At 39.6% G+C, this 25,601-nt stretch overlaps 2 protein-coding genes across 6 annotated transcripts in view; one reads left to right on the forward strand and one right to left on the reverse strand.

Moving 5' to 3' along the window:
• Positions 1-9,064: 9,064 nt before the first annotated feature.
• On the forward strand, positions 9,065-17,089 carry THUMPD1 (THUMP domain containing 1). The gene is made up of 4 exons (XM_053557766.1): positions 9,065-9,617; positions 10,727-10,901; positions 12,119-12,367; positions 13,080-17,089. The coding sequence occupies exons 1-4, from the start codon at positions 9,306-9,308 to the stop codon at positions 13,487-13,489; spliced, it is 1,146 nt and encodes a 381-aa protein (XP_053413741.1). The 5' UTR covers positions 9,065-9,305; the 3' UTR covers positions 13,490-17,089.
• A 208-nt stretch (positions 17,090-17,297) lies between these two features.
• LOC128562617 (acyl-coenzyme A synthetase ACSM4, mitochondrial) overlaps positions 17,298-25,601 on the reverse strand; it is a 45,896-nt gene continuing 37,592 nt past the window's right edge. For 3 of the 5 annotated variants that reach the window (XM_053557760.1, XM_053557762.1, XM_053557763.1), the window contains exons 10-16: positions 25,169-25,292; positions 24,137-24,217; positions 23,763-23,864; positions 23,169-23,296; positions 22,974-23,073; positions 19,332-19,451; positions 17,306-18,172 (exon numbers count right to left, since the gene is read on the reverse strand). In XM_053557760.1, coding sequence (XP_053413735.1) covers positions 18,086-18,172; positions 19,332-19,451; positions 22,974-23,073; positions 23,169-23,296; positions 23,763-23,864; positions 24,137-24,217; positions 25,169-25,292 — 742 coding nt within the window. In that variant the 3' untranslated portion in view covers positions 17,306-18,085. Of the gene's footprint in view, positions 18,173-19,331; positions 19,452-22,973; positions 23,074-23,168; positions 23,297-23,762; positions 23,865-24,136; positions 24,218-25,168; positions 25,293-25,601 lie in introns of all 5 variants that reach the window. The other 2 variants (XM_053557761.1, XM_053557764.1) reach the window with 2 other exon arrangements.

Genomic DNA, 25,601 nt, shown 5'->3' on the forward strand with positions numbered 1-25,601 from the left:
CACATAACAAAATCCCAAAACCAGAGATGTTGGCATGGATGTGGAGAAAAGGGCACACTTCTACAGTGCTGGTGGGAATGCACACTAATACGTTCCTTCTGGAAGGATGTTTGGAGAATACTTAGAGACCTAAAAATAGACCTGCCATTCGATCCTATAATTCCTTTACTAGGTTTATACACAGAAGACCAAAAATCACAATATAAGAAAGACATCTGTACCAGCATGTTTATTGCAGCCCAATTCATAATTGCTAAGTCATGGAAGAAGCCCAAGTGCCCATCGACCCACAAATGGACTAGCAAATTGTGGTATATGTATACCATTGAATATTAAGCAGCCTTAAAGAAAGATGGAGACTTTACCTCTTTCATGTTTACATGGATGGAGCTGGAACATATTCTTCTTAGTAAAGTATCTCAGGAATGGAAGAAAAAGTATCCAATGTACTCAGCTCTACTATGAAGCTAAATTATAGCTTTCACATGAAGGCTATAACCCAACTATAGCGCAAGACTATGGGGAAAGGGCCAAGGAAGGGGAAGGGAGTGGGGAGGTCATGGTGGAGGGAGGTAATAGGTGGGGCCACACCTATGGTGCATCTTAGAATGGGTACAGGGGAAACTTACTAAATGCAGAATACAAATGCCTACATACAATAACTAAGAAAATGCCATAAAGGCTACCTTGAACAGTTTGATGAGAATATTTCAGATTGTATATGAAACCAGCACATTGTACCCCTTGATTGCACTAATGTACACAGCTATGATTTAACAATAAAAAAAATCAAAGAACAACAACGAAAAAAAGAAATGACTTTATTCTAAATAAGTATTGCAGTAGAGGAAAAGACGAACTATAAGATCTGCAAGCAACTCAAGATTAGGCAGAAAAGGGCTTTCTTTCACAAGGAGGAGCAATCAAGATTAGCAAGAAAGAGGGAGTGGGAGGGAAGGATGGAGGGTGGCAAAATCAGACCAAAGGTCAGAGAATGTTTTGCCTTGAAGTGAGCCTGTTCTAAAGAGGAACACAAAGAAGGGTTGTGTATTAACATAGGCTGAGGGTGGTCAAAGTTCAAGGCCTTGAGTGAAGGAGAGAAACTTAAGCAAAATGTGCTTAATAAGTACAGTATTTTGTTCTGACCACTGAAGACAAACCTGTTTGTCTATTTGTTTACAATGCATAAAATGAGAATTTAGAGCAGTGGTTCTCAACCTGTGGGTCACCACCCACAGGAACTGTATTGAAGGGTCGTGGCCTTGGGAAGGTTGAGAACCACTGATTTAGAGAGTCTGTGGCTGGCTTTGTGATAGAAAAAAAGAGAATATCATTTAAATCATAATGAAAAGGGCATTTCATTGCAATAAGGTGCTTTGGCAGAGCACAAAGGATGGAGGATTTTTTAAATCACAGCTATTGCCTGCCTGCCTCATCTTCTTCCACAGGTTTTTCTTGCGCTATACATCTCTTCTATTTGGCTGTACCTGAGTTATATCCTTCATAATTACCTGCCAATGAGAGAGGCAGAGAGGGAAAGAGAGAGAAGCAAACCTGTCAAAATTGAGCCTCAGGCAATGGTGGGATGCAACACATTGGAGACGGCAGGGATCAGGAGGAGCTCAGGTCATCCAGCAGTACTGAGTAGGATGCAGATAGGACTACAAGAACCAGGCCAAATGTGACTTCTTCAGGGACAGACTTAAGTTCACGTAAGGTCAAAGTTAGGTTCCAACCTGGGAGATCGGGCTATTGGGTAAGTTTCTCACGTACTTTGTGTGTGTGATGAAAGTGCAAGTATGACAAGTGAATCATAGCGGATCATAGCCAGAGATTTGAGATGTCCTCAATCAAATGTGAGGCAAGAACCAGTTGGTAGAGGCAAGGCATGCAGGGAATACTTCTTTCTTTCCTTTCTTTTCTTTCGTTTCTTTTCTTTCTTTCTTTCCTTTCTTTCTTCAGAGTCTCACTTTATCACCCTCAATAGAGTGCCATGGCCTCACACAGCTCACAGAAACCTCCAACTCCTAGGCTTAGACGATTCACTTGCCTCAGCCTCCCAAGTAGCTGGGACTACAGGTGCCCACCCACCACAATATCTGGCTATTTTTTTGTTGCAGTTTGGCTGGGGCTGGGTTTGAACCTGCCACCCTCAGTATATAGAGCCAGCACCCTACCCACTGAGCCACAGGTGCCACCCTGGGGAATACACATTTCATTTTACTTTACACTATTTAAAAAAAAAAAAATTCCCTTCTAGCCTCCTTCTTAAAGAGATTAAGCTTAGCTTTTAATAAGTCATACATATAAAAGAGCCATTGAAATCAGAGATTAAGAGAAATAATGAGGCTACGGAGATCAGATTGAAGGATGGATACTCATACCAAAGAAATCTCCCAAAACCTGGGCTTTCATGAGTCACAACTGAGCACCAGACTGTTTTTAAGTCCATTGATTGAGAATGACTCTGAGCTAAGCACTTTCCATGCCTGAACTTGCTTAATTTTCCTAATAACCCATGATGTTGATATTATTGTTATCTCTATCATATTTATTTTTAATCTAATGAGCAAACTGAAACTTGGCTTAGGTAAATTATTCAGAGTTTCATAGCCAGGTCCTGCCAATATCAAGATTTGGACTGGTTTGACTTTAGCATCTGGGCTATTTATCATACAAAGTACCAATTCTGAAGTGAGCAGATATCGGGAAGCAAGTCAGGAGACCAGGATTCAAGGCCAGGACAGTTATTCCCTGAAGATGCTGAGTAATAGGAGAACAAGTCAGGCAATGTTAGATAGGGAACCAAGTCAGAACAGGAAAGATATCTGAGAATACCTTCTACCCATGTTTAGGGCGAGGATGAATTCTGTACTAAACATACAAGTTCAGGAGCACTGACTGTGAAGGCTAGGAAGAGAAAGGGAAAGGGAATCTAAGATGCCTTCCATTCCTCCGTTGCTGGGCCATAAGCCCTTCTGAAGATGTGAAGCAAATATGTTAATTAAAGTAAAAGGCAACTTCTTCACAGCACCTTCATCTGCTCTACAAGGTGCCACAGGTGCTTTCTTTATTTTTTTTTTTTTTGAGACAGAGTCTCACACTACAGTGCTGTAGCATGATAGCTCACAGCAACCTCAAATTCTTGGGCTTAAGCAATTCTCTTGTCTCAGCCTCCCAAGTAGCTGGGACTACAGGCACCTGCCACAATGCTAGGATATTTATTTATTTGGTTATAGTTGTCATTGTTTTTTAGCAGGCCCAGGCCGGGTTTGAACTTGCCAGCCCCAGTGTATGTGGCCAGCGCCCTAACCACTGAGGTGTGGGTGCTGAAACCACAGGTGCATCTTTCTAAAAGAAGTTTACAAGCCACATCATAGAGCCCTGATGATACAAACGTGGCCACTGTCCATGACTGGTAGGTGACCTAAGGGGGTGAAAGTTCACAGAGTCAAAATTTTGTACAAAAGTGGTCCAGCATTGCCCAAGAAATCTGTCCTAATAAAATAATGATGTAGTCATAAAGAATAAACAAAATATCAGAATAGAAGAACAATCCAGAATAAATAAAGTTTGAGTTATTCAGAAGTGACTAAAGGCCTGGTTCAGTGGAGCTAGTAAGAGCAAGCTTCACTGGCTGTTGCCACAGGATGAAGGGCAATTTATGTTATTTTAACATCTAGACTAGGGCTGCATTTTTGCATATTTTTCTCATTGGGATATTCCCAGCAGTCAGCAACAATGAAATACAATAAAGTTTTAGTTTTTCAAGTTTGCCTTCTGATTTTTCAACTGTTAGCATATGGACTCAAATATGCACGGGACTCAAACAATTATATCTTAAATTTTTATCTGTATGCTAATTTTCACGAGCCAGCACGAAGAGTAAACAAACCAGAGTGGGAATGAGAAAATAAGACACACAGGAGACAAAGATCACACCAGAGATAAAAGTTATGGGGAGGTCTGGCAGAGCTGATGGCTGCAGCATCTGTGTGCACAGTTTTATTTATATAGTAGCTAAACTAGATTGTTATGCTAACAGTGTTGCAAATCAGCAGGGAAAGTGAGTGGAAATATTTTCATTTTACACAGTTGAGGGGCAGTAATAGTACATAAGGTAAAGAATAGGTTTAGGGAGAGAAGGCTATGTGCTTTTAGACAAAAGATATACAGAAGCTACGTGACTTGTGGCAGAGGGAGAAAGGAGGAAGAACTATTGTTTTAGGAAGGGAGGAGAAGCAGTTTGGGGGTTGTTCCTTGAATGCACCTCTTGCCACTTCACAATCTGCACTCCACAGCTACATCTACGATTCTAAGGACAGTGGACAGTGCATGGGCAAGTAAAATCCAGCTAGTAGAGCAGATAGAGATTTGTGGGGAGACCAATGTTCTTTTCTAATTCCTCTGGTGTGGTTCAATGGGATCAACACTTGGGAATACTTTCTCTCTTAATAGCATTTCTTAACCTTTTTCCCTTTATTGACCTTTTTTCTTTTTGAGACAAAGTCTTGCTCTGTCACCTGGGCTGGAGTGCAGTGGCATCTTAATAGCTCACTGCAACCTCAAACTACTAGGCTCAAGCAATTCTCCTGCCTCAGCCTCCCAAGTAACTGGGACTACAGGTGTATGCCACCACATCCAGCTAATATCTTTCATTTTTAGTAGAGATGGGGTCTTGCTCTTGCTCAGGCTGGTCTGAAACTCCTGGTCTCAAGGGATCCTCCTGCTTTGGCTTCCCTTGGTGCTAGGAAGGTGTATGAGCTACAGTGCCCAACCTTTATTGACCATTTTTTGAGGTCGAGTTCAATCCAAAAATATTTTCTGAGCATCTTTTATGGACCAGGTACTACGCTAGGTACTGTGGATGAAAAAAAAAAAACGAGATAGAGTTTTAGCTAGCTTTATGTTTGCTGACACCACAGCAATGCCAGCGTAAAGAGAATGCTCTTCATGAGCAACCAAGCACCTCCAGAAATCTATGCTATCAATCTATTTCCACCAATGAAATTCTGAAAAATAAAGGCTGTATTAAATATAGGTAGAAGCAAAAAGATGATACAATTTTTGGAAATAGCGGCAAATCTGGGGTTAAAGACAAAATATTGATTATGAGTTAAGTGCCTCTTTCACCATATCAGATGACCTCTTTTGGGTCTTTTTAGGAACTCAAACCTGGTAACATACCTGAAGAGGAGCAGCGGTAAGTATGGGAAGTACTTCTTTCCCCTGTGCACATTCTTCATAGGTGGTATCTTTCCAACAATTTAAAATATTATAGTAATATGATAGTTTCCAGACTGTGGATAAAAAGACCATGGAGGAAGCAGTGTGAAACACTGAATATGAGCCAACCTTCTTGGTCATAAGTCAAATAGAAACATATCCTGGCAAACTGAAACTAAAAGAGGAATCTATTGGAAGTCTTTTGAATAGCTTGACAGAATTTTAGGGGAAGTTGGAGGAATAAGTGCCAAGCCTGGGTAGGGGAAGCTAGTAAGCTAGAACCAGCATCAAGGTTCTGGAGAGGGTGCCCCTGCCTCCACTTCCAGAATGTCTGCTAGGCTGCTGACACTGTGTTTAGAACACTGCTGGTGCTCATGGGATGAATTCTAAACAGGCCCTGCTTCTTTACACATTTTTTCCAATTTTCAGTCCTAAACAGGAATATCCAATTATTGAAGCTAAGGTGATATGCCCACACCACAGAGCAGGAAGGAGAGACAGCTGATATTTCAAGTTTCCATGGTGAAAGTAGGGGCCTTGCCTTTCATTCAAGATTAATCCCAACAATGGATTTCCCTTCTCTCCTCCCCAAATGAAAGATGGTCGTTTGTTGGGCAAACAAAAACAAATGTTAACCACAATTTAGACCAAAGCGATAGAGAAAGTAGTCATGTTACAGGTGCTAGCTTCACTAGTCTTCCTCTGCTGGTGACAGAATCTGGTCGTATCTATGCCTTTGCCCTTAGAATAGTAGTATTAAGGGGCGGCGCCTGTGGCTCAGTGAGTAAGGCGCCGGCCCCATATGCCGAGGGTGGAGAGTTCAAACCCAGCCCCGGCCAAACTGCAACAAAAAAAAAGAAAAAAAAAATAGCTGGGCGTTGTGGCGGGCGCCTGTAGTCCCAGCTGCTTGGGAGGCTGAGGCAAGAGAATCGTGTAAGCCCAAGAGTTAGAGGTTGCTGTGAGCCACGGCACTCTACCCGAGGGCGGTACAGTGAGACTCTGTCTCTACAAAAAAAAAAGAATAGTAGTATTAAGTAAGAAGACATGTTTGGAAAACCATTCCTCAAGTAGTATACAGTTTCTTATGAAATCACTACCATAGTTGGCTAGAAGGGGGACCCTGAAAAGGAAACCAATGTTTTCCATTTGTCCAACTCTGCAACAGTGGAATAGGACAGTTAACACCTTATTGTCAGGAAATTTAATCTTAACTATACTAATTTAAGTGAAAAAAGCTTAGGGAAGATAAAGTTATTCATGGAAAAAATATGTATAAAATTACACACACATAATGAAAAAAAGTTAACTGTGAAGTTCAGTATCAGACTAATTACTTTTATGCTTAATTACTTTGTTGCTTCCTACCTAACAAATCTCAGAAGGAGAGACTGAAAAATAACTAGGTCAGTAATGTGCACAGCTTCCTACGTTTGCTCATCACAAGCAAAACCACTGTCAAAGGTACAACCCCAACGCAAGGGATCGATTAAGTTCAACTTGGCTTCTAGCTACATGTAGTATGAAGAGACGGATTCCTAACTTTAGGGAAATGGGGAATATTATGATGGTGACACTGATGGGATTGTTTACCTAGGCAAATGAATGGGTTTTTAAATATTTTGGGAACAGGTACGGAGAAAATAGGAAGTATAAGTCATTGGAAGAAAGAAAATATTTTCCCTTATGATATTATTTATTAATAAATGAAATTTCTTTTATATATAAAATATAATTTTTATATATGAATTTCCAGGATATTATTTCATATCAGCATTAATTTCTCATGAGAGCTAAAAGAACAGAACTTGGAGAGATGCTGGCATTACAATAAATGTTAATAAGAGGTTCTTCATTCCTGACTTTCTGCTATAATTTATTCCATATTTTGGAGTCACCAGATTAAGTAATCTATCTAAGGACAACAAAGGAAAAACACTCTTCTGGATCCCAATGATTTTGTTCAGAAGCAAGGAATGTGGCTTTCCTCTCCAGACCAAGTGACACAATGACAATTCACCAAAATGTCCCTATCACTTGTTATGACCTCATTATAACACTATATGAAGAAATTGATAAGGACGATACTTTTGTTATTAATCTAACTTAGGAGTTAAAATACATAATGTTTGTATAGTTACAATTTAATGTTAGGAAGTTTGGCCGGGCGGCGCCTGTGGCTCAGTCGGTAAGGCGCTGGCCCCATATACCGAGGGTGGCGGGTTCAAACCCGGCCCCGGCCAAAATGCAACCAAAAAATAGCCAGGCATTGTGGCGGGCGCTTGTAGTCCCAGCTACTCGGGAGGCTGAGGCAAGAGAATCGCTTAAGCCCAGGAATTGGAGGTTGCTGTGAGCTGTGTGAGGCCATGGCACTCTACCGAGGGCCATAAAGTAAGACTCTGTCTCTACAAAAAAAAAGGAAGTTTGGCCAAAGTCAGGTGTGGTGTCTTGTACCTGTAATCCCAGCTATTCTAGAGGCTGAAGAGGGAGGGTTGTTTGACCCAAGGAGTTCAAGGCCAAGCCCAGGCAACATAATGAAACCCGGCCTCTTTTTTTTTTTTTTTGGATTTTGGCCACCTTTGGCATATGGGACCGGGGCCCTACTCCTTGAACCACAGGCGCTGCCTGAAACCCTGTCTCGAAAGAAAGAAAGAAAGGAGAGAGAGAGAGAGAAAAGAAAGAAAGAAAAGAAAGGAAAGGAAGGAAAGGAAGGAAAGGAAGAAAGGAAGAAAGAAAGAAAGAAAGAAAGAAAGACCTCCCATTCGATCCTGCAATCCCATTACTGGGCATCTACCCAGAAGGAAAAAAAATCCTTTTATCATAAGGACACTTGTACTAGACTGTTTATTGCAGCTCAATTTACCATTGCCAAAATGTGGAAACAGCCTAAATGCCCACCAACCCAGGAATGGATTAATAAGCTGTGGTATATGTATACCATGGAATACTATTCAGCCATTAAAAAAAATGGAGACTTTACATCCTTCGTATTAACCTGGATGGAAGTGGAAGACATTATTCTTAGTAAAGCATCACAAAAATGGAGAAGCATGAATCCTATGTACTCAATCTTGATATGAGGACAATTAATGACAATTAAGGTTATGGGGGGGGAAGCAGAAAGAGGGATGGAGGGAGGAGGGTGGGGCCTTAGTGTGTGTCACACTTTATGGGGGCAAGACATGATTGCAAGAGGGACTTTACCTAACAATTGCAATCAGTGTAACTGGCTTATTGTACCCTCAATGAATCCCCAACAATAAAAAAAAAAAAAAACTAAAAAAAAAAAAAAAGAAAGAACTGTGGTGGGGGAATTTCAATCACAGAATTTGGCAAGTACTCTAAAAAAAAAAAAAAAAGAAAGAAAGAAAGAAGCGCCTGTGGCTCAATGGAGTAGGCCACCGGCCCCATATGCTGGAGGTGGCCTGTTCAAACTCATCCCTGGCCAAAAACTGCAAAAAAAAAAAAAAAAGTTGATCAGTTTTCCTGTATTTTAATATACTGTATCTCATTCTCATAATCAGGTCTCTCTTTCACTGAATTTCTTGTGCCTTGTGTCCTATTTTTCTTCGTATATGTGGAGTCCTGCAACAGGTATGCTACAAGAAATTCTGTTGAATGTACACCTTTCAATAGGAACAAAAAATAAGTAGGACAGGTTGGAAGGACCACTTATAAGAAACTTTGGCCTATAAGGGCAATGGACAATGTCTTCTTGCTCTTCTAATGGCGCCAACCTCAGCACTTAGAACAATGTCTAGCACATAGTATCTCAACAAAATATTAACTGAATGAATCAATGAATATGAACGAATAAATGGAAGTTTTTTGCAAGCACGAGCTTTATGCAGCTGGGGTCCAGAAACCAAGTTTACTAGCCCGCTCCATCCGCAGGTAACTTGTCCAGGGAAACCCCTCCAGGAGGTGAGGTGAAGTGCGTGCCTGTCAGTCTTCGCGGGGGCGGGGCAAAGCCGGGCCTCGCTCCACCTTGCCAACATCTGTGTAGACCGGCTTTAGGACCTCAGGCAGCACCAATGCGGCTTGGAGGCGGGCTAGGGGAGGCCGTCGCGCCTACATGACGTATGCAGCCTGCGCCAGGAGAGAGCAATACGCTTAGAACCGAAGAGAAGCTCGTTTACTGTTCGTCTCAGCTTGCACACACCATGGAGGAACCTGCCCACCAACCTACTCAGCCTGGCAGTGGGAAGCGCAAGGGCAAGGCTCAGTACGTGCCGGCCAAGCGAGCTCGGCGCTGCGACGCCGGCGGGCCCCGGCAGCTGGAGCCCGGGGTACAGGGCATCCTTATCACTTGCAACATGAACGAGCGCAAGTGCGTGGAGGAGGCCTACAGCTTGCTCAACGAATACGGCGACGACATGTATGGGCCAGAAAAGGTACCGGTTTTGGCGAGGGGTGGCCGCAGGCCTTCGAGGAAGGAGGGAAGGCCTGAGGGCCGACTGTTTTTATACGCATGCGCGAGTTGTGGCGCGTTTGCGATGACCAAGGGGGCGTGGCCTCGCGTCTTCCTCGCGCGGTCTGGGTCGCAGACATCTGTCTGGTGCGTCAGGTTCTTGTAGGGCTTTCGTCTTGGCTTTTTTTCCATCATTAGTCATGTAGCTCCCGTCTATTGATTGCTTCCGCTGGGCCTGGCGATGTGAGGTTGGCAGTAATAACGTGTGTTTGTTCTAAGCAGTATCTCCGAAGTAATGGGTTCGGTACTAGAATTAGTTTTTTCTCAAATGTACGTAAAAGTACATTTAAGAATTTAAAATCTTTCGTACCAACACAGTGGAAGTGATTATATTATTGGCTTAAAATCTGGACTAGTACAAACATTTCGCTTTCCGAAGAATTAAATGAAGAAAGATAATACAGAGTGGATTGGAATTCTGGCTTCATTTTTTACTAGCTCTGGAACTTGGGCGCATTACTTAATTCTCCTGACGTTTATCTCCATAATGATAGTACTCCATAAAGTTGGCTAGAGGGTTGGTTATGTATGTAAAGTACATCCTGTTGTACAATAAGGGCTTCACAAATGTGCACAATTATTATTAGTGCCTGATTTGCAATCCCATTAGGGCAGAGAACTGGGCAACAGGTGCATGTCCTGCCTTCACTGGTACCTTGAGCAATTTCTTGAACTTGCTGTGCCCTGTTCTTTAGTAGAACAAGAGTGAGGGTTTTTGAATTCTGTACGTATATGGTCTAATTTCATCAAAAATAGTGTGTCTTGATCAGGTACATAACACCTAGTAACGGTATTAAAGTCCACCCTGAAATGATTCATTCTGAAGGAAATGTGCTGTCTTAGATTACCAAGACTCTTTTGAAAACAGCATCCTCTGTATTTTGGAGGGAGTGGTGTCTCAATTATCTTAACAAAAAATTTTATTGTCAATATTAAATCATCTGCCATCAGCGATTTCACATTAAGTAGTTAATTATAGTGTTTAAATATGATGCGTTACATCATTTCTGTTCATTGGTTTTATGTGAATAGTTTACCGATAAGGATCAGCAGCCCTCTGGAAGTGAGGGAGAAGATGATGATGTGGAGGCTGCCTTGAAGAAGGAAGTTGGTGACATTAAGGCATCTACAGAGATGAGGCTAAGAAGATTTCAGTCAGTGGAGAGTGGAGCCAATAATGTAGTCTTCATCAGGACACTTGGAATAGGTGTGTCTGATTAATAGCCCTTAAGATTATTGATCCTGTAATTCTGGATATCTTCCTTTCCCAGAGAACACAGTCTACAAAATGGCTTCATAGGCATGGCTTAGTTAAACCTCTCATCACGTTTTCTCCACAGTGTAATTGTAGTAGGCTTATGGAGAGATAGAATGGGGTGATGGGTATAGCATTGGCTTTGGAGTGGAAACCTACCTTTGCTGCTTGCTTTCCTTTTCTTTTTTTTGAAATAGAGACTCACTTGTCACCCTTGGTAGAGTTCCCTGGAGTCACAGCTCATGGCAGCCTCAAACTCTTGGGCTTAAACGATTCTCTCGTGACAGCCTCCCAAGTAGCTGGGGCTATAGTCACCTGCCACAACATCTGGCTGTTTTTACAGACTGGAGGTCTTGCTCTTGCTCAGGCTGGTCTTGAACCTGTAAGCTCAGGGTATTCCCCCTGCCTCGGCCTTCCATAATGCTGGCATTACAGGCGAGAGTCAGCGAGCTTTTCTTAGAACTTTAGGCTGCTGATCAGCTCTGCAGTTGTTGCTGTTTCGGAATATAGGGCCAGACTTTCCAATTTTTCAAAAGAACTTGGAAATCTTTAGAAGGTTCTTGATTTTTAACTGTGGTCAACCAATTTAAAAATATCGAAAACACCAAGCAGTCCCAAACAATATTGTGTGTAAGTAGAATGCAGCCTCAGGACCACCAGTTCATGATAATCATGTACCGCATGGTTCTGGAATTCCTCCCAGGTTTGAGGATGGGAGTTATGTACTTAGTGGATTAATTAAATTTTGAAGTGACTTGTACATTTTAGTTTAATTTTTATAAAAAAAGCATCTATTGTTTAATGTTTCTTACTCATATTTGTTATTATAGAAAAACAACAGCATGGTGTTGTGGTTGGATAAATTAAGAAGACTTCACAAAAATGTTAACTCCAGTGTCTACATGAACAATTGTTTTTAGCAAAAGCAGTAATAATGATAAAAAGTTAAAGTATTAGGTGCAGTATTAGTACATAGTAGGCCTTAAAGAAATACAAGTTGCAAAAAAAGATTAGGTTTTAGAGTCATTTACAATATGAGAATTTTTTCTGTCAAAATATTTCATTGAATTTTCAATGAAAATTCATTCTTAACATTAAAAATCTTTAAAATGTCAGAAAACTTTATTTTGTATTGAGGGTTTTCTTTCTTTCTTTCTTTTATATATTAGAACCTGAAAAATTGGTGCATCACATTCTTCAGGATATGTACAAAACCAAGAAGAAGAAGACTCGGGTTATTCTACGAATGTTACCCATCTCAGGCACGTGCAGGGCTTTCTTAGAAGACATGAAAAAATATGCAGAAACATTTTTGGAACCTTGGTTTAAAGCTCCAAACAAAGGGACATTTCAGATTGTATATAAGTCTCGAAATAACAGTCATATGAACAGAGAAGAAGTTATTAAAGAGTTGGCAGGTATGTTTCTCTTGGTGATTTTATATAGGTATTCAATGGTAAACACTTATTCTTAAGAATTTTCTTTTTTAAAAGTTTAAGGCTGAAGTATTTAAGTGTAGAACAAGTTTATTAAAATGCCCTTATATCAGACCTGGCTGGGAGCAGTGGCTTACAACCTGTAATCCCAGTACTTTGGGAGATTGAGGCTGGAAGATTGTTTGAGCCCAGGAGTATGAGAACGGTCTGAGCAACATAGCAAGACTCCATTTGTATAAAGCATAGAAAAATTAACCAGTCATGACGGCATGTGCTTACTGTAAGTTCAGGCTACTTGGGAGGCTGAGACAGGAGGAATGCTTCAGCCCAGGTATATGAAGTTTTAGTGAACTTCCGTGACACCACTGCTCTCTAGTCCAGGCAACAGAGCCAGATCTGTCTCAAAAAAAAAAACCTAACTGATTTCAATATGTTAGATATGAGATTTTCTTGGTAGTCTTCTGAATCAAGATTGAATTTTCTTTGGGGAAAAAAAGGACTTTTATTAAATGTCTGAGGATTTAATTTGTATTTATTAACTGAAAGGGTTCAGAGAATTTGAAGTTCATTTAGAAGAATAGAATGGTATATATATTGTTTTAATAAGTTCTAAACAGAAAGGGATGAGAGTTTTTTTGTGTCTGTTTTAGTAGTATCCTTCTCAGTCTTAAGTGTTTTCGTATTTTTGTTACAGGAATAGTGGGAAACCTCAATTCAGAAAATAAAGTGGATCTTACCAATCCACAGTACACGGTGGTAGTAGAAATCATCAAAACTGTCTGTTGCCTGAGTGTTGTGAAAGATTACATGTTGTTCAGAAAATACAATCTCCAGGAGGTGGTGAAGAGTGCTAAGGACCCATCACAGCTTAACCCAAAACAGGGAAATGGAAAAGAAATTAAATTAGAATCTGGTGACAAATTAAATGAAAAAAACCCAGCAGAAGACAAAAATAACCAGCAGGTGGTACCAGAGATTAGTGAGGAGCCAGGGGAGATAAAGCCAACATCTGAGATGCAGGTGGTGAATGAAGCTGAAGCCAAACTTGAACTTGCAAGTCAAGTCACAGAAGAATCAAAGTCAAGTGAAAATGCCCACTCATAGGTTATTTGGTGTTGGAGATAGGTTTCTCAAGTAGGGTTCTATGAGCTATTGCTAAGGTTCCATGTAAAATTGTAACTGAAAACAGTTTTTGAATTTTGTGTGCCACATAATGCTGTTCTTACAGTAGTGAATGGTGATAATGTAGCCCTGTTACCAGTTTTGTTAGAGATCTTTCAACTGTATCTATATGGCAGTGTGTACAGGCAGGCCCACGTGCTGTTGCACAGAGGGGATGGTGGCAGGAGGAGGACATTGGCTTCTCCTAACCTCCTCTTATGCACTGCCAACTGACTTGTGGGAGTGAACAGGCTCTGTGAGGTAGAAAATCAAAGGGAAATTTACATTCTAAGGAAGAATTTTTATGTATTTCAATTCAGCTGTCTCCTGCCACTTTGTTGTAAATATTGCAAAATGTAGATTGTACAGGTTATGAGTGAATTGTTTTGTGCTGTTTTCACAATTACCTTGTTTGGTTTTGTTCTTTTTTATACTTTGTTAACATTTGTATGTGATGAATCTGACAGTCCAGTGCTGCAGCTTTTGAAGGCAAGTTGTGAAATAGAAGAGGACCATTGTAGGAATACAGCTACAGACATTTCTGATAAGGTTGGTGATAAAGAATTTTAGTCTTCTGAGTTCAGTAATCTAGTGCAGCAAGGGACACAAAGAAATTCTGTCTTCTGAAAGCTGCTTCTCTCAAAGGTTTTTTTTATAGACTTATAATCCAAGCTATCCTGTTCCATTGTGCGTTGTCTGTGGCATTCAACTTAGAAATCTAGCAGAGTTGTAACTATAAATCTTAGCCACTTGACAAGTAAGAATATTGATTATTTTAAATGGGTCTTGGAATATCAAATAGTAAAGCTTTTGTTCAGAAATGGTACTCAATGAAAAGGTATCAAATTACAGTAGAACTTCCATAGTTGACCACCTCCCTACATCGACCACCTCTTTGAGTTGACCTAATTTTCATAGATGAGTCATGTACCACATGTATGTATAACAGGCCTAGTTCCTTATGTTGACCACCTCTGTATTTTGACCAGTTTGTTAAATCCCTTAGGTGGTCAACTTACAGAGGATCTACTCTATTTGGTAGAAAGAGTTATTTTAGAAAATAACTACATGATTGGTGAGAATCTAATAATGTCAACATACAAATGCTGGGGCAAGATGCAGCATAGTATATTGAAAAGACTTGACTTTCATTAAGTGAAATTACTGATAACATATCACATGATACTATGTGTAATTAACTGAAAAGAAGCAGCTGCTGTATCCAGGTTGGTGATCAATAGCTTTCCTTAATATTTGTCATGTAGTAGCATTTGTAAGATTTGTAAATGATGATGAAATACAAAATCTTTTTCTGCTGCTAGGAGCCTCCCAAGATAAAAGCCAATATATATTTAATGTTGTGTCTTCATATCTGAAAACCAAAAGTCTGTCATCTCTACTCCTGGTACCCCATCATTGGTTGGCCCCATGACAAGTTTTGCCTCATTATAAAAATCCTGATGTTGATGTTAGAGCACACTGATTTCTTCACAGAGATACTGGTATCAATATTTGGAGATGAGATGAAGAAAGTTTTGAATAGTGCTGTAAAAATGGCTAAGTTTATTAGAGATCCATTTATGCAAATTTTTTTTTTTTTTAAAGCCCCAAACTGTGAAATGGGTAGAAAGCACATAAATCTTCTGCTTCATTCATATATCTAATGGCTTTTCAGGAAGAGTTTGTGACAGGATATTTTGAGTTGAAAGTGAATTGCCAAGGTACTTACAAGAAAATAGTAGGCCAAGTTTTACTGAGTGCTTTGAAAATGAATAGTTACAGAAACTAGCCTATTTAGCAGACATATTTTATCACATGAACAAATGAATGAGTTTCTGCATGGTCCTGGAGAAAAACTTTTTAAAAAAGAAAATGATGAGAGTCTTAGATTTAAAAGGGAAACACTCTGGAACAATCTTCTTTTCAAAGGAACTCTTGAAATGTTTAGAGCCTCTTGGGCTTACTAATGAAAGATTTAAGTTTCCGGTCTTACTAGAACCCACCTGGAAGGACTGTAAAACCAAATTGAATAGCATTTTGTCTCTTTTTGCCAGCACTAGCATATGCCTAGATGAGGAACACGTTCTTGAAATCCACTTAGCCTGAGTTTTTTTTTCTCTGAAAGAAGAGAAAGAACTTGCCTAGTCTGACAGTTGGGGATTTCTGTGAAATAAGTGTCCTTCAACTTAGTACTCATGCTCACATACAATGAGGGTTCCCTCTAGGGGGGCTCCTAAATTTGAAAGTTTTTCCAAGGGCTTCTCCTGAGTAAAGTGATTGAAAAGGGCTGGAAAGAGACAGACAGCAGCAGTCTGTGAAATAAACTGCCTAGATTGAGACTGTAAAAATAGGGCTGTAGGGCGGCACGTGTGGCTCAGTGAGTAGGGCGTAGGCCCCATATAGCAAGGATGGCAGGTTCAAACCTGGCCCCGGCCAAACTGCAACAAAAAAAATAGCCGGGCATTCTGGTGGGCGCTTGTAGTCCAAGCTACTGGGGAGGCTGAGGCAAGAGAATCGCCTAAGCCCAGGAGTTGGAGGTTGCTGTGAGCTGTGATGCCGTGGCACTCTACCGAGGGTGATAAAGTGAGACTCTCTTTAAAAAAAAATAAAATAGAGCTGTAAAAATAGGTTTTAGAGATGGGTTTATTCTTAAACATTGGAAAAGTCAGGAACTATTATAAATTTTAAGGCTTCCCACAAAAGTGGCTATGTTTTATTTAATGGATAGTGAACATGGGAATATATTTTTATCCTATCTAGTGGTTCTGGTTGGTAAACCAGATGAGAAAGATTTGAGAGGGACAGAGAATAGGACCTGCCTTGTATATCTTCAGATATTTAGAATGTTAACCCTTAATAAGGCTGAAATCATCTCAAAAGGATTGATAAAGAGGATTAGTATTATTTGGTGGAATGAGGAGGATAGAATTTTGGTGCCTTTTTCAGCAGACTCCAAGACAAAGATACTTTTATTTTGATAGTGCAAAACAGAAGGATTCTGGGAATAAAATAGAATATACAACTCTGGAACTGGGTTCCTTTTACTTTGTAAAAGCTGCTACTCTAAGGAAAGATTTAGATTTTATAGTTTGTTTTTAATCATCTTTCGTATTTATTTGTATTTGGTAAGACCCAGGTGTGATATAAGCTATTCCTTCCCAGCTATAAAATAAGTGTGTACTCTTGGGATCTGAATTCATTTGTTTTTAGGTTTATCACCTGTTTATTTTCAGTGACATTTAAGCATGTTATTTTATAAATGATGAGATTCCAGGGGAAACTGAGTGCTTTTTTTCTTTCTTTTTTTTTTTACAAAGTTAGTTGAGAAAAAAAAAAACTCCAGCGTTGTTTTTAAATAAACTTTGAATGTTAAAGAATGTTATAGAAGAAAGAATGTTAAACTTTGTATTTTAAAACATGTTTCCCTAAGTTTAAACATGATTTTCAAATGTTGCTCTTGTATTGCTTTCGGTACGAATATTCAGCTTGTTTATCATAGTTTTTGATATTTTCAGAAAAATCAAAATAAATTTGTTCCCTAAAGGTTGGTATTCTGTACTTTTTCTTTCTCTGCCTCTTAGTAAACCTTTTGCTTTATTTTATATATATGTAGTGTATATAGACATATGCAGTATATATAAAAGATGTTTGTATGTCAAATTATGTATCAAAAATTATATACATGGTCATAAAAAGTAACGATACAAAAAAGTTACCCTTGAATACTTGGTGCTCCTAAATAATCAAAGTTTGAGATACTTTATAGTGAATATACTTTGTTTATTTGAAACAGAGTCTCCCTATGTTGCCCTGGGTAGTGTGCCATTGCATCACAGCTCATAGTAACCTCCAACTCCTGGGTTGACAGGATTCTCTTGCCTTAGCCTCCCAAGTAGCTGGGACTACAGGCACCTGCCACAATGCCCAACTTTTTTTTTTTTTTTTTGGTTGTAGTTGTCGTTGTTTGGCAGGCCTGGGTTGGATTTGAACCTGCCAACTCTGTGCATGTGGCTGGTGCCCTAGCCACTGAGCTACAGGCTCCAAGCCTATAGTGAATGTACTTTAAAATGAGGCACAGTAAAACAGTACATAATTCTGTTAAATTCATTATTTATTTTACTATTTTAACTTAATATTTTAATCTAAAAGTTTTGGTCTCATAAAGATGTTAGAGGAAATTGTGTCTTGAGCGTTTCTCTGAGAATAGTTCTGTTCTTTAATTTGAATTAAGGAGGCACAAGATAAGGGACATAACAGATTCATTGTGTTCTTTGCTTTTCTAAGTAATCATCTGATCCCTTCTCTTTTAAACATTACAGTTATTATAATCATTACCTTTGTCAGTTTGGTCATCATAACATTTTTTCCCATGTATTTTTAGATTTTTACATTTTAATTTTTTGTCTGAGTACAAAACAAAGAGCTGAGTTTTTAACCACGTAAAATCTTAGAACTTAAAGTATTCACTGAATTATCAGGAAGCAAATGCAAAAAGAAGCAACTTTGTTGCTACCTAATCTCTCAGTTTTCTTAATTAAGCTATGTTCGTCCCCATTCTTTGTCTCTTAACATCTGGCGTTTGACTTTTCCAGTGATGGTTTTTGGGAGTTCTTGAACAAATTCCACCTAATTGACAGAAAAACATTATGAGACACTTGCTTTCATTTTGACTTCCTCCTATTGTCATTACAATAGAGAGTTTTCATGAAACTTTGTGGATGAATTTTAAAGTCAAGATTGTCTTAGCCTAAGCTCCTTGAATTTTTTAAGCTCCAGAAACTTGGATGTTTAAGGAAGGATGACATGACAGTGTAGCTTCATCTTAAAGGTATTTAGCACAAATTCACTTGAATCGTTTGCCAGAACTAAACAATAACCACATTGCTTTCCTCTATTTCAAACTAGACCCAGGTCTCTACTACCCATGAGAAACAGAGGCTACACCTAAATGCAAAAAGATGTTCTTGGCTTTTGAGCTGGGTCCTGGAGGTTCTCAAGGAGATTTTTAAAGAATACTTTGGAGTATATACAATTTTCCCCTTATTCTGACTTGACTGTAAAACCCTTTCTTGTTTTTTTTTCCTCAAGATTATCATATTTTAAAATGCCCTCAAACAATGTTTCTGAAAAATCAGTCATTAATAGTGAATTTAATGGAGAAAATGTTAGTAGTTTTTAGGTTGAAATTAACTACCTTTTGGCTAAAATGGTATCAACTGAAGCACAGTTCTCATGGAGAGGATCACTCAGTATCAACCTATGGGATTCCAGGGATAGAAAGAAATTACAGTGCCATCTCTGCTTTTATATAGAATTGTTTTAAAATCCTTCCTTGAAGAAGGTTTCTGGAAAGATTTCATAGTTCTTTGGATGCTGTCTTCTTTCTGAGACTTCAGTGAGATCAATTGATACTTAAAGGCATGCACTTTGAATTTATAGGTGTATTAGGGCCAAGGATGCTAAGATAGGTAAATCAGGTGCTGTCCTTAAAGACCAGGCACTTGGTCTTTGCCACCATTTAAAAAAATCTGATACGGAATAAGACTAGTTAGTCTTATGTTTTTTGTAGTTACTAGTGCAGAGTTGGTAAAAAGTTTTAGTTGATCATGAATTTATGGTGTCCTAAAATAAAAGATTTTAAAGTAAACTTTTCTGGGCTAAACAAATTGAAAATATGTCTTCTACCCATACAATGGGCTACCATAAAGTCAAACTCTAATAAAATCTGTAGTAGCTTAGGCCCTAGTTTGATAACACAAACTTAACTTTTGGGCAAAGTACTTGCCTTTCTTGGGTATTTGTATGGTGCAGTTGATTTTTTCACATGATCCTGAAGCTCAAGAGTTAATTTCTCTGGGTTGGAGGATTTAAAGGGTATAGATAAGACAATGAAAGCTTTCACCACCTGTAACAGAAAAATCAATTAATTGCTGTTTGTTTTTCCGACACATCAAGGTTTTAGAAACAATGTTGAAAATAGGTACTTAGTATTTGTTAAAAGGATGACTGCATGTGACAGAGATCACCTCTGAACAAGTTTGGATACTATTATAAAGTGAGATTTTGAGATTTAATTCCAGGTAAATGGTTTGTGCAAGTGAGGAGTGCAGTGATTCAGTAAAGGCATCAGTAAAGCCAATGTCCGAGTCCTATTTACACGTCACACATATGTTTAACATTTCAACCAGGCTGGTCCTATTTATTATACTGGCAGTCCTTGATTTTCAGATGACCATTTGCTCTATCAAACCTATAATATTAGAAGCATGTAGGAGGGGACACATGGAGGTTCTAGAGAAATGTACTTTAAAGGGGGTCTGGATGTGGGATCAGCCCAAGTGCCCGTGAACCCAAGAATGGATTAACAAACTGGTATGTGTATATCATGGAGTACTATTCAGCCATAAGAAAAGATGTAGACTTTACATCAGGGGTCCTCAAACTACGGCCCGCGGGCCACATGAGGCGGTGTGATTGTATTTGTTCCTGTTTTGTTTTTTTATTCCAAAATAAGATATGTGCAGTGTGCATAGGAATTTGTTCATAGTCTTTTTTTTTAAACTATAGTCCGGCCCTCCAACTGTCTGAGGGACAGTGAACTGGCCCCTTGTTTAAAAAGTTTGAGGACCCCTGCTTTACATCTTTTGTGCTTTACTTGGATAGAGTTAAAACACATTGCTTTTAGTAAAGTATATCAAGAATGGGGGAAAAAGTATCTAGTGTACTCAATACTAATATGAAACCAATATATAAACAACTACAAGAACACACAAAAGACAAACACAAGTATAGTCTAGTGAGGGGAAGGACAGAGGAGGGAGGGAGAGATGGGAGGGTGACTGGCAGGATTTCACCTAATGTGCATGATTGAAGAGGGTTCAGCACCCACCTGACCCCCACCCCACGTGAAGGGCTCAACTACAATTTGAGCTTTACCTTAGAAATGAAAACAATGTAGCTTAAACATTTGTGCCCTCATATGAATCTGAAATTAAAAAAAAAAAGAGTCTGGGGAGCCCAGTGGAAGAAGGATTCTGTATCCTGGGAAATCACCTCTCTGGAAGGATTGATCTATCTCTAAGAGGTTATTCTTGCTTTGCAGTGTTTACTTCTCTGTAATATTAAAAAAAAAAAACACCAGTGAAATAATTATGGAAATTAGGAAGCATAGTTAACTGAACTAAAAGAAAACCTTAAGAATTCCAGCCAACTGAATGGACCGGACCTTCTCTTGGCCAAGGCGACCCCAGAAAAAGCTGAATTGCCTGCCATGAGAAAGGTGGTCAGACATGCCTAGTTAAGCCCCCCTTCCTTCTGGAGTTATGCTTTGTAACAATAAGATACTAACTCATGTTAAGGTCTAAAGCCATGAGTTGACCTTAAAGGTTAAACCAGAACCACAGGTCATCAACTCAATTGCTTGAGTCCGTCTGGTGACTTGTTTCTGAATAACAGACTTCCTTAAAATATTTCAAGCTGGCTGAGCTGGGTAGTTCATGCCTGTAATCCTAGCACTCTGGGAGGTGGGAAGTGGGAGGATCTCTTGAGGTCAAGAATTCAGGACCAACCTGAGCAAAGCAAGATCCCATCTTTACCAAAAATAGAAAAATCAGGGCAGCGCCAGTGGCTCAGTGAGCAGGGCACCAGCCCCATATACCAAGGGTGGCGGGTTCAAACCTGGTCCCAGCCAAACTGCAACAAAAAAATAGCTGGGCATTGTGGTGGGTGCCTGTAGTTCCATCTACTCGGGAGGCTGAGGCAAGAGAATTGCCTAAGCCCAAGAGTTGGAGGTTGCTGTGAGCTGTGACACCATGGCAACAAAGTGAGACTCAAAAAAAAAAAAAAAAAGAAAAGAAAAAAATTTGTTGGATGTGGGCCTGTAGTTGCAGCTACTCAGGAGGCTGAGGCAGGAGGATTGCTTAAGCCCAGGAGCTGGAGGTTGCTGTGAATTATACTAAAGCCATGGCACTCATCCGGTGACAGAATGAGACTTTCTCAAAAAACATTCCAAGGCTTTTAGACAAAACTTCATTTCTTTAACCAATTACAAATCAAAGAATCTTTAAACCTACCTATAAACTCTAAGCCCCCCACTTTGAGATGTCCTTGCCTTCTTGGGCCAAACCAATATACACCTTCCATGTGTTGATTTATGATTTCATGTGTAATTCCTATCTCCCTAAAACATATAAAGCCGACTGTAACCCAATCACGGTGGGACTACTTGCTTGTGGTTTCTTTGGTGTGGCTTTCCTGGTCATGGTTACACATACTTGGCTCAGAATAAACCTTTTTAACTTATTTTATAGAGTTTGAGTTCTTTTCCACTTACAGTTTAAATTATTAATTGTTCATACATTGACTCTACTTGGTATTTATTTCTGCTGTTCAGCTGAAATCGGTTATATTGAGAGAAGGAGAACATAGTGACAGGAGGAAACTCTTTTGTAGAATGGAACAGAAAGAAGAGTGGAGGGGATATAGGAAGTAAGAATACGGTATCCATAGCATCTCTGCAGAGGGAAGTACAGAAAGAGATGGGGGAGGATGATAAATGGTTTTGAAATTTCCCTACTTAGTGAGTCTGCAGGAAACTTCCACGAGGAAAGGAACTTTCTCCCTTCTATCCCATAGAGTTTCCTCCTAGAACGAAGGCTATTTTTGTCATTGCCAGAATTCCTTTTCATTAGGTCCTAAATAGGCTTGTGGCACCTATTTGCAAACCTGGCCACAATCTCTTTCTTGCATTGTTTCTGTGAGAAAATGTATTCTGCATTCCATGACAACTGTGCATTCAGTGAAATCTGCCATTTTTGCTTATGCAATATCTGTTTCACCTTTTAGTAGCAGAACTGTGATTTTTCTATTGAGTGTTACTTTAGTACCTTCTCTGTGGGGTTGACACCAACCCCTACCCCTAATGACAGACACATGACCCAGGTCTGGCCAGACAGCATATACTATTTCCTGGACCGCAGAAGTTAGAGATGTGATCTAAGATAGGCAAATGAGATCCTGAGAGCTAACTTGAAATGTCTGAAAGGAGAGTTTTATCCTTTCCTGTACGGCTAGGAGGATTGTTAAGCTGTGTAAGTCTGGAGTCTGTTACTATCAGGTAGGAAGAACCCACTCAAATGGGGCCAGCATAAAGAACAGCAGATTCAAATATGGAGACTAAGTCTTGCCATCTTCACATGAACCTTGGGTGTAGCTGTACCTAGATAAAATCATTTTGAGTTATGTTTCTGTTGTCACCACAAGAAGACACACTCTTTGTTATACAAATCATTTGTGAAGTTTTGTGTACCATTTTGCATGCCTCAGAATGAGAATTAAATGACCACTCTTGATTCAGTCTTTTCAGTCGTCAAAGGGACAGAACTTAAAAATATGAAGTTGCTACTTTAATTAATGACATTCACTCTACCTCTCCTCGGACTGGATCTGGACTACTGACGACAGCTGATTCAACAACTGCTGGGTGCTCAATGAGTGCATTCTCCACTTCAAATGGCCCAATACGGTATCTGAAGAGGAAAAGACACCTTTGATAACTCCACCCTCCCAGTAGATCTCTTTCTCTGACAAAGCATTGATTTTTAAGAGTGGCAAGTGTACAAACCCAGAGGATATAATGACATCATCAGCTCTGCCAACAAACCAGAAATACCCATCACTGTCCATCACGCCTCTGTCTCCAGTGACATAAAAGTCTCCTCTTAGTGTGGCGGCAGTTTTGTCTGGATTGTCCTAGGAATCAAAATGGCATTTGGGGTTAGTTTGGTCAGAATAGAGACAGGATGTGGCACTCATGAAGCGAGAAGTACATTATACATCCTACTTGTAAAGAAAAAAATTTTTAAAAGGTAGTTCCCAGTATAAAATATAAAAGATCTGAAAGAGGATGATAAATTGTAGGCCTGTCTTCTACCTCTAGCACCTTCCTATCTCCACCCCTACCCATGCCTGTCCGGTTTTCCTGTTGGAGGACAACCATTGCAGACATACGGAATTTTTTTTTCTTTTTTCTTTTTTTCGTCTTTCCATATGGAATTTAATATTTATGATACTCTTCAGAGATAGATGATATTCTCCCTATTTTACAGTTCATGAAAGAGACCTGGATTTTAGTATTATTTGCTCAAGACATGGTGGATGTAAAATTTGGACCTTAGTCTTTATTGAGGTATAAATTGCACTTTTTACGTTCTCTTACCACATATTCAGAGAAGAAATAGAATGGTCGTGTAGATTTTAGTCTGAGGGCTATTTCCCCCTCTTTGCCAGGTGGTAGAATATTGCCATTTTCATCTATAATCTAGAATGAAAGAAATCATTCGGTTGCAAGAGGGACTTTACCTAACAAGTGCAATCAGTGTAACTGGCTTATTGTACCCTCAATGAATCCCCAACAATAAAAAAAAAAAAAAAGAAAAGAAAATGTATTAAATATAAAAAAAAAAAAAAGAAATCATTCGGGTTCTTACATTTTGCTTGTCACAAAATGAAAACAGGTTGTGAATAGTCATATAAGGAATAGCAGAAAACTGTACCATGTTCTTTATTGAACCAGATGTTTTCTCAACCCACCTGGACATCATTGGGTTGTAGTCCTTTCCCCATCGAGCCTGGTTTAATTTTTTGTCCTTTATGATTGGCACAAATTATTCCCTATTGAGAGGATATGTTTTATGTAAGTATACAAAAATTCATTTTCTGTAGCTAGTTATGTCATGACAAACTTGAGATCCAATTTTGACGGATTTTTCCAGTATGCAAGTTTATCTTCTGAAATATATTATTTTAGACTAGTAGTTCTGATTCTTGAGGGTGTATCAAAATCAAGTCTGAGATTCTGGAGCATTGTTTATTTTTTTCTTTTTTTTGAGAAAGAATCTCATGTTGTCACCCTTGGTAGAGTGCCATTGCGTCACAGCTCACAGCAACCTCTGGCTCTTGGGCTTAGGGGATTCTCTTGCCTCAGCCTGCTGAGTAGCTGGGGCTACAGGTGCCTGCCACAATTCCCGGCTATTTTTTGTTGCAGTTTGGCTGAGGCCGGGTTTGAACCTGCCACCTTCAGTATATGGGGCCGGAGCCCTACTCACTAAGCCACAGGTACCACCCATGGAGCATTGTTTAAATGCAGATTGTTGGGCCTAGTTGTAGAATTTCTGGATACAGTGGGTGTGGAGTGGGGTCTAAGAATTTGCATTTCTACCACATTCCCAGGTGCTGCTGCTGCTGTTTTGAAAATCACTCCTTTAGACTCCATTACATGCATCTTGGAATAAATTCCCTACAGAGGGTATCAGAGGGTTCTTTCCAACACAATGGAAAGATGAGCTGCTTAGTTCTGAACCTCACTCACCCCCATACCACTGAGATTTCTCTTGCTTGAGAAGTAGGAAGAATATGGAATAGTTATAGTCCCCTTTCAGCCAGACCTAATTGGGTAATTCACAAGTTTCAGTAACTTCAGAGGAGGGGAGATATTCCAGAAATCTCCACAAAAATTGAGGGCAGGATGGGGGCACTTCAGGGGCCCTACAGTCCTGAGACAGAAGCCACCCCCCCCAACATACTAAATGTATACTAAATGTAAACTTTGCCCTTTGAATATACCACTTCTGTTTGTCCATAGCCCTCATACAGCTCCAGTCCGGTTTGTGCCTTCCACTGTTCCAGCACCTCTGGGTTGAGTGGTTCCCCTCCTGTAAGGCAGTGCTGCAGCTTCTTGAATTTATATCTGGAAAGACAGTTGCATGAGGTCTTTGGGAGAGAAATCTGAGTGTCTTTCATTGCAAGATTATTAGTACGTTTAAGAAACAAGGCTAGCAGATAGGAGACTGAAGTCTTAGGGAAGTTTTGTAAAATATTTAGAAAATATTTTCCATGTGTCAGCCACCTCTTTGTCAAATTTTGTAATGAATATTTGGTAAGTAAAAATACACTTAGCTGCAATTTTCCATTTTCCCTATGTATGGTGACTTTATGGGCAGCTTCTGGGACACCAAGTATAATACCGATATTTGTCAAACACCTACCATATTGCCAG

The sequence above is a fragment of the Nycticebus coucang genome, chromosome 12, assembly GCF_027406575.1.
Source record: "Nycticebus coucang isolate mNycCou1 chromosome 12, mNycCou1.pri, whole genome shotgun sequence".
In the NCBI taxonomy this organism is placed as follows: domain Eukaryota; kingdom Metazoa; phylum Chordata; class Mammalia; order Primates; family Lorisidae; genus Nycticebus; species Nycticebus coucang.

What these genes read in the sequence shown, in the direction of transcription:
- THUMPD1 (XM_053557766.1), top strand. Translation starts at nt 9,306, where the DNA reads ATGCAGCCTGCGCCAGGAGAGAGCAATACGCTTAGAACCGAAGAGAAG. An exon ending in ACATGTATGGGCCAGAAAAG is followed by an intron (nt 9,618 to 10,726) that starts GTACCGGTTTTG and finishes TTATGTGAATAG; the next exon opens with TTTACCGATAAGGATCAGCA. An exon ending in AGTTATTAAAGAGTTGGCAG is followed by an intron (nt 12,368 to 13,079) that starts GTATGTTTCTCT and finishes TTTTTGTTACAG; the next exon opens with GAATAGTGGGAAACCTCAAT.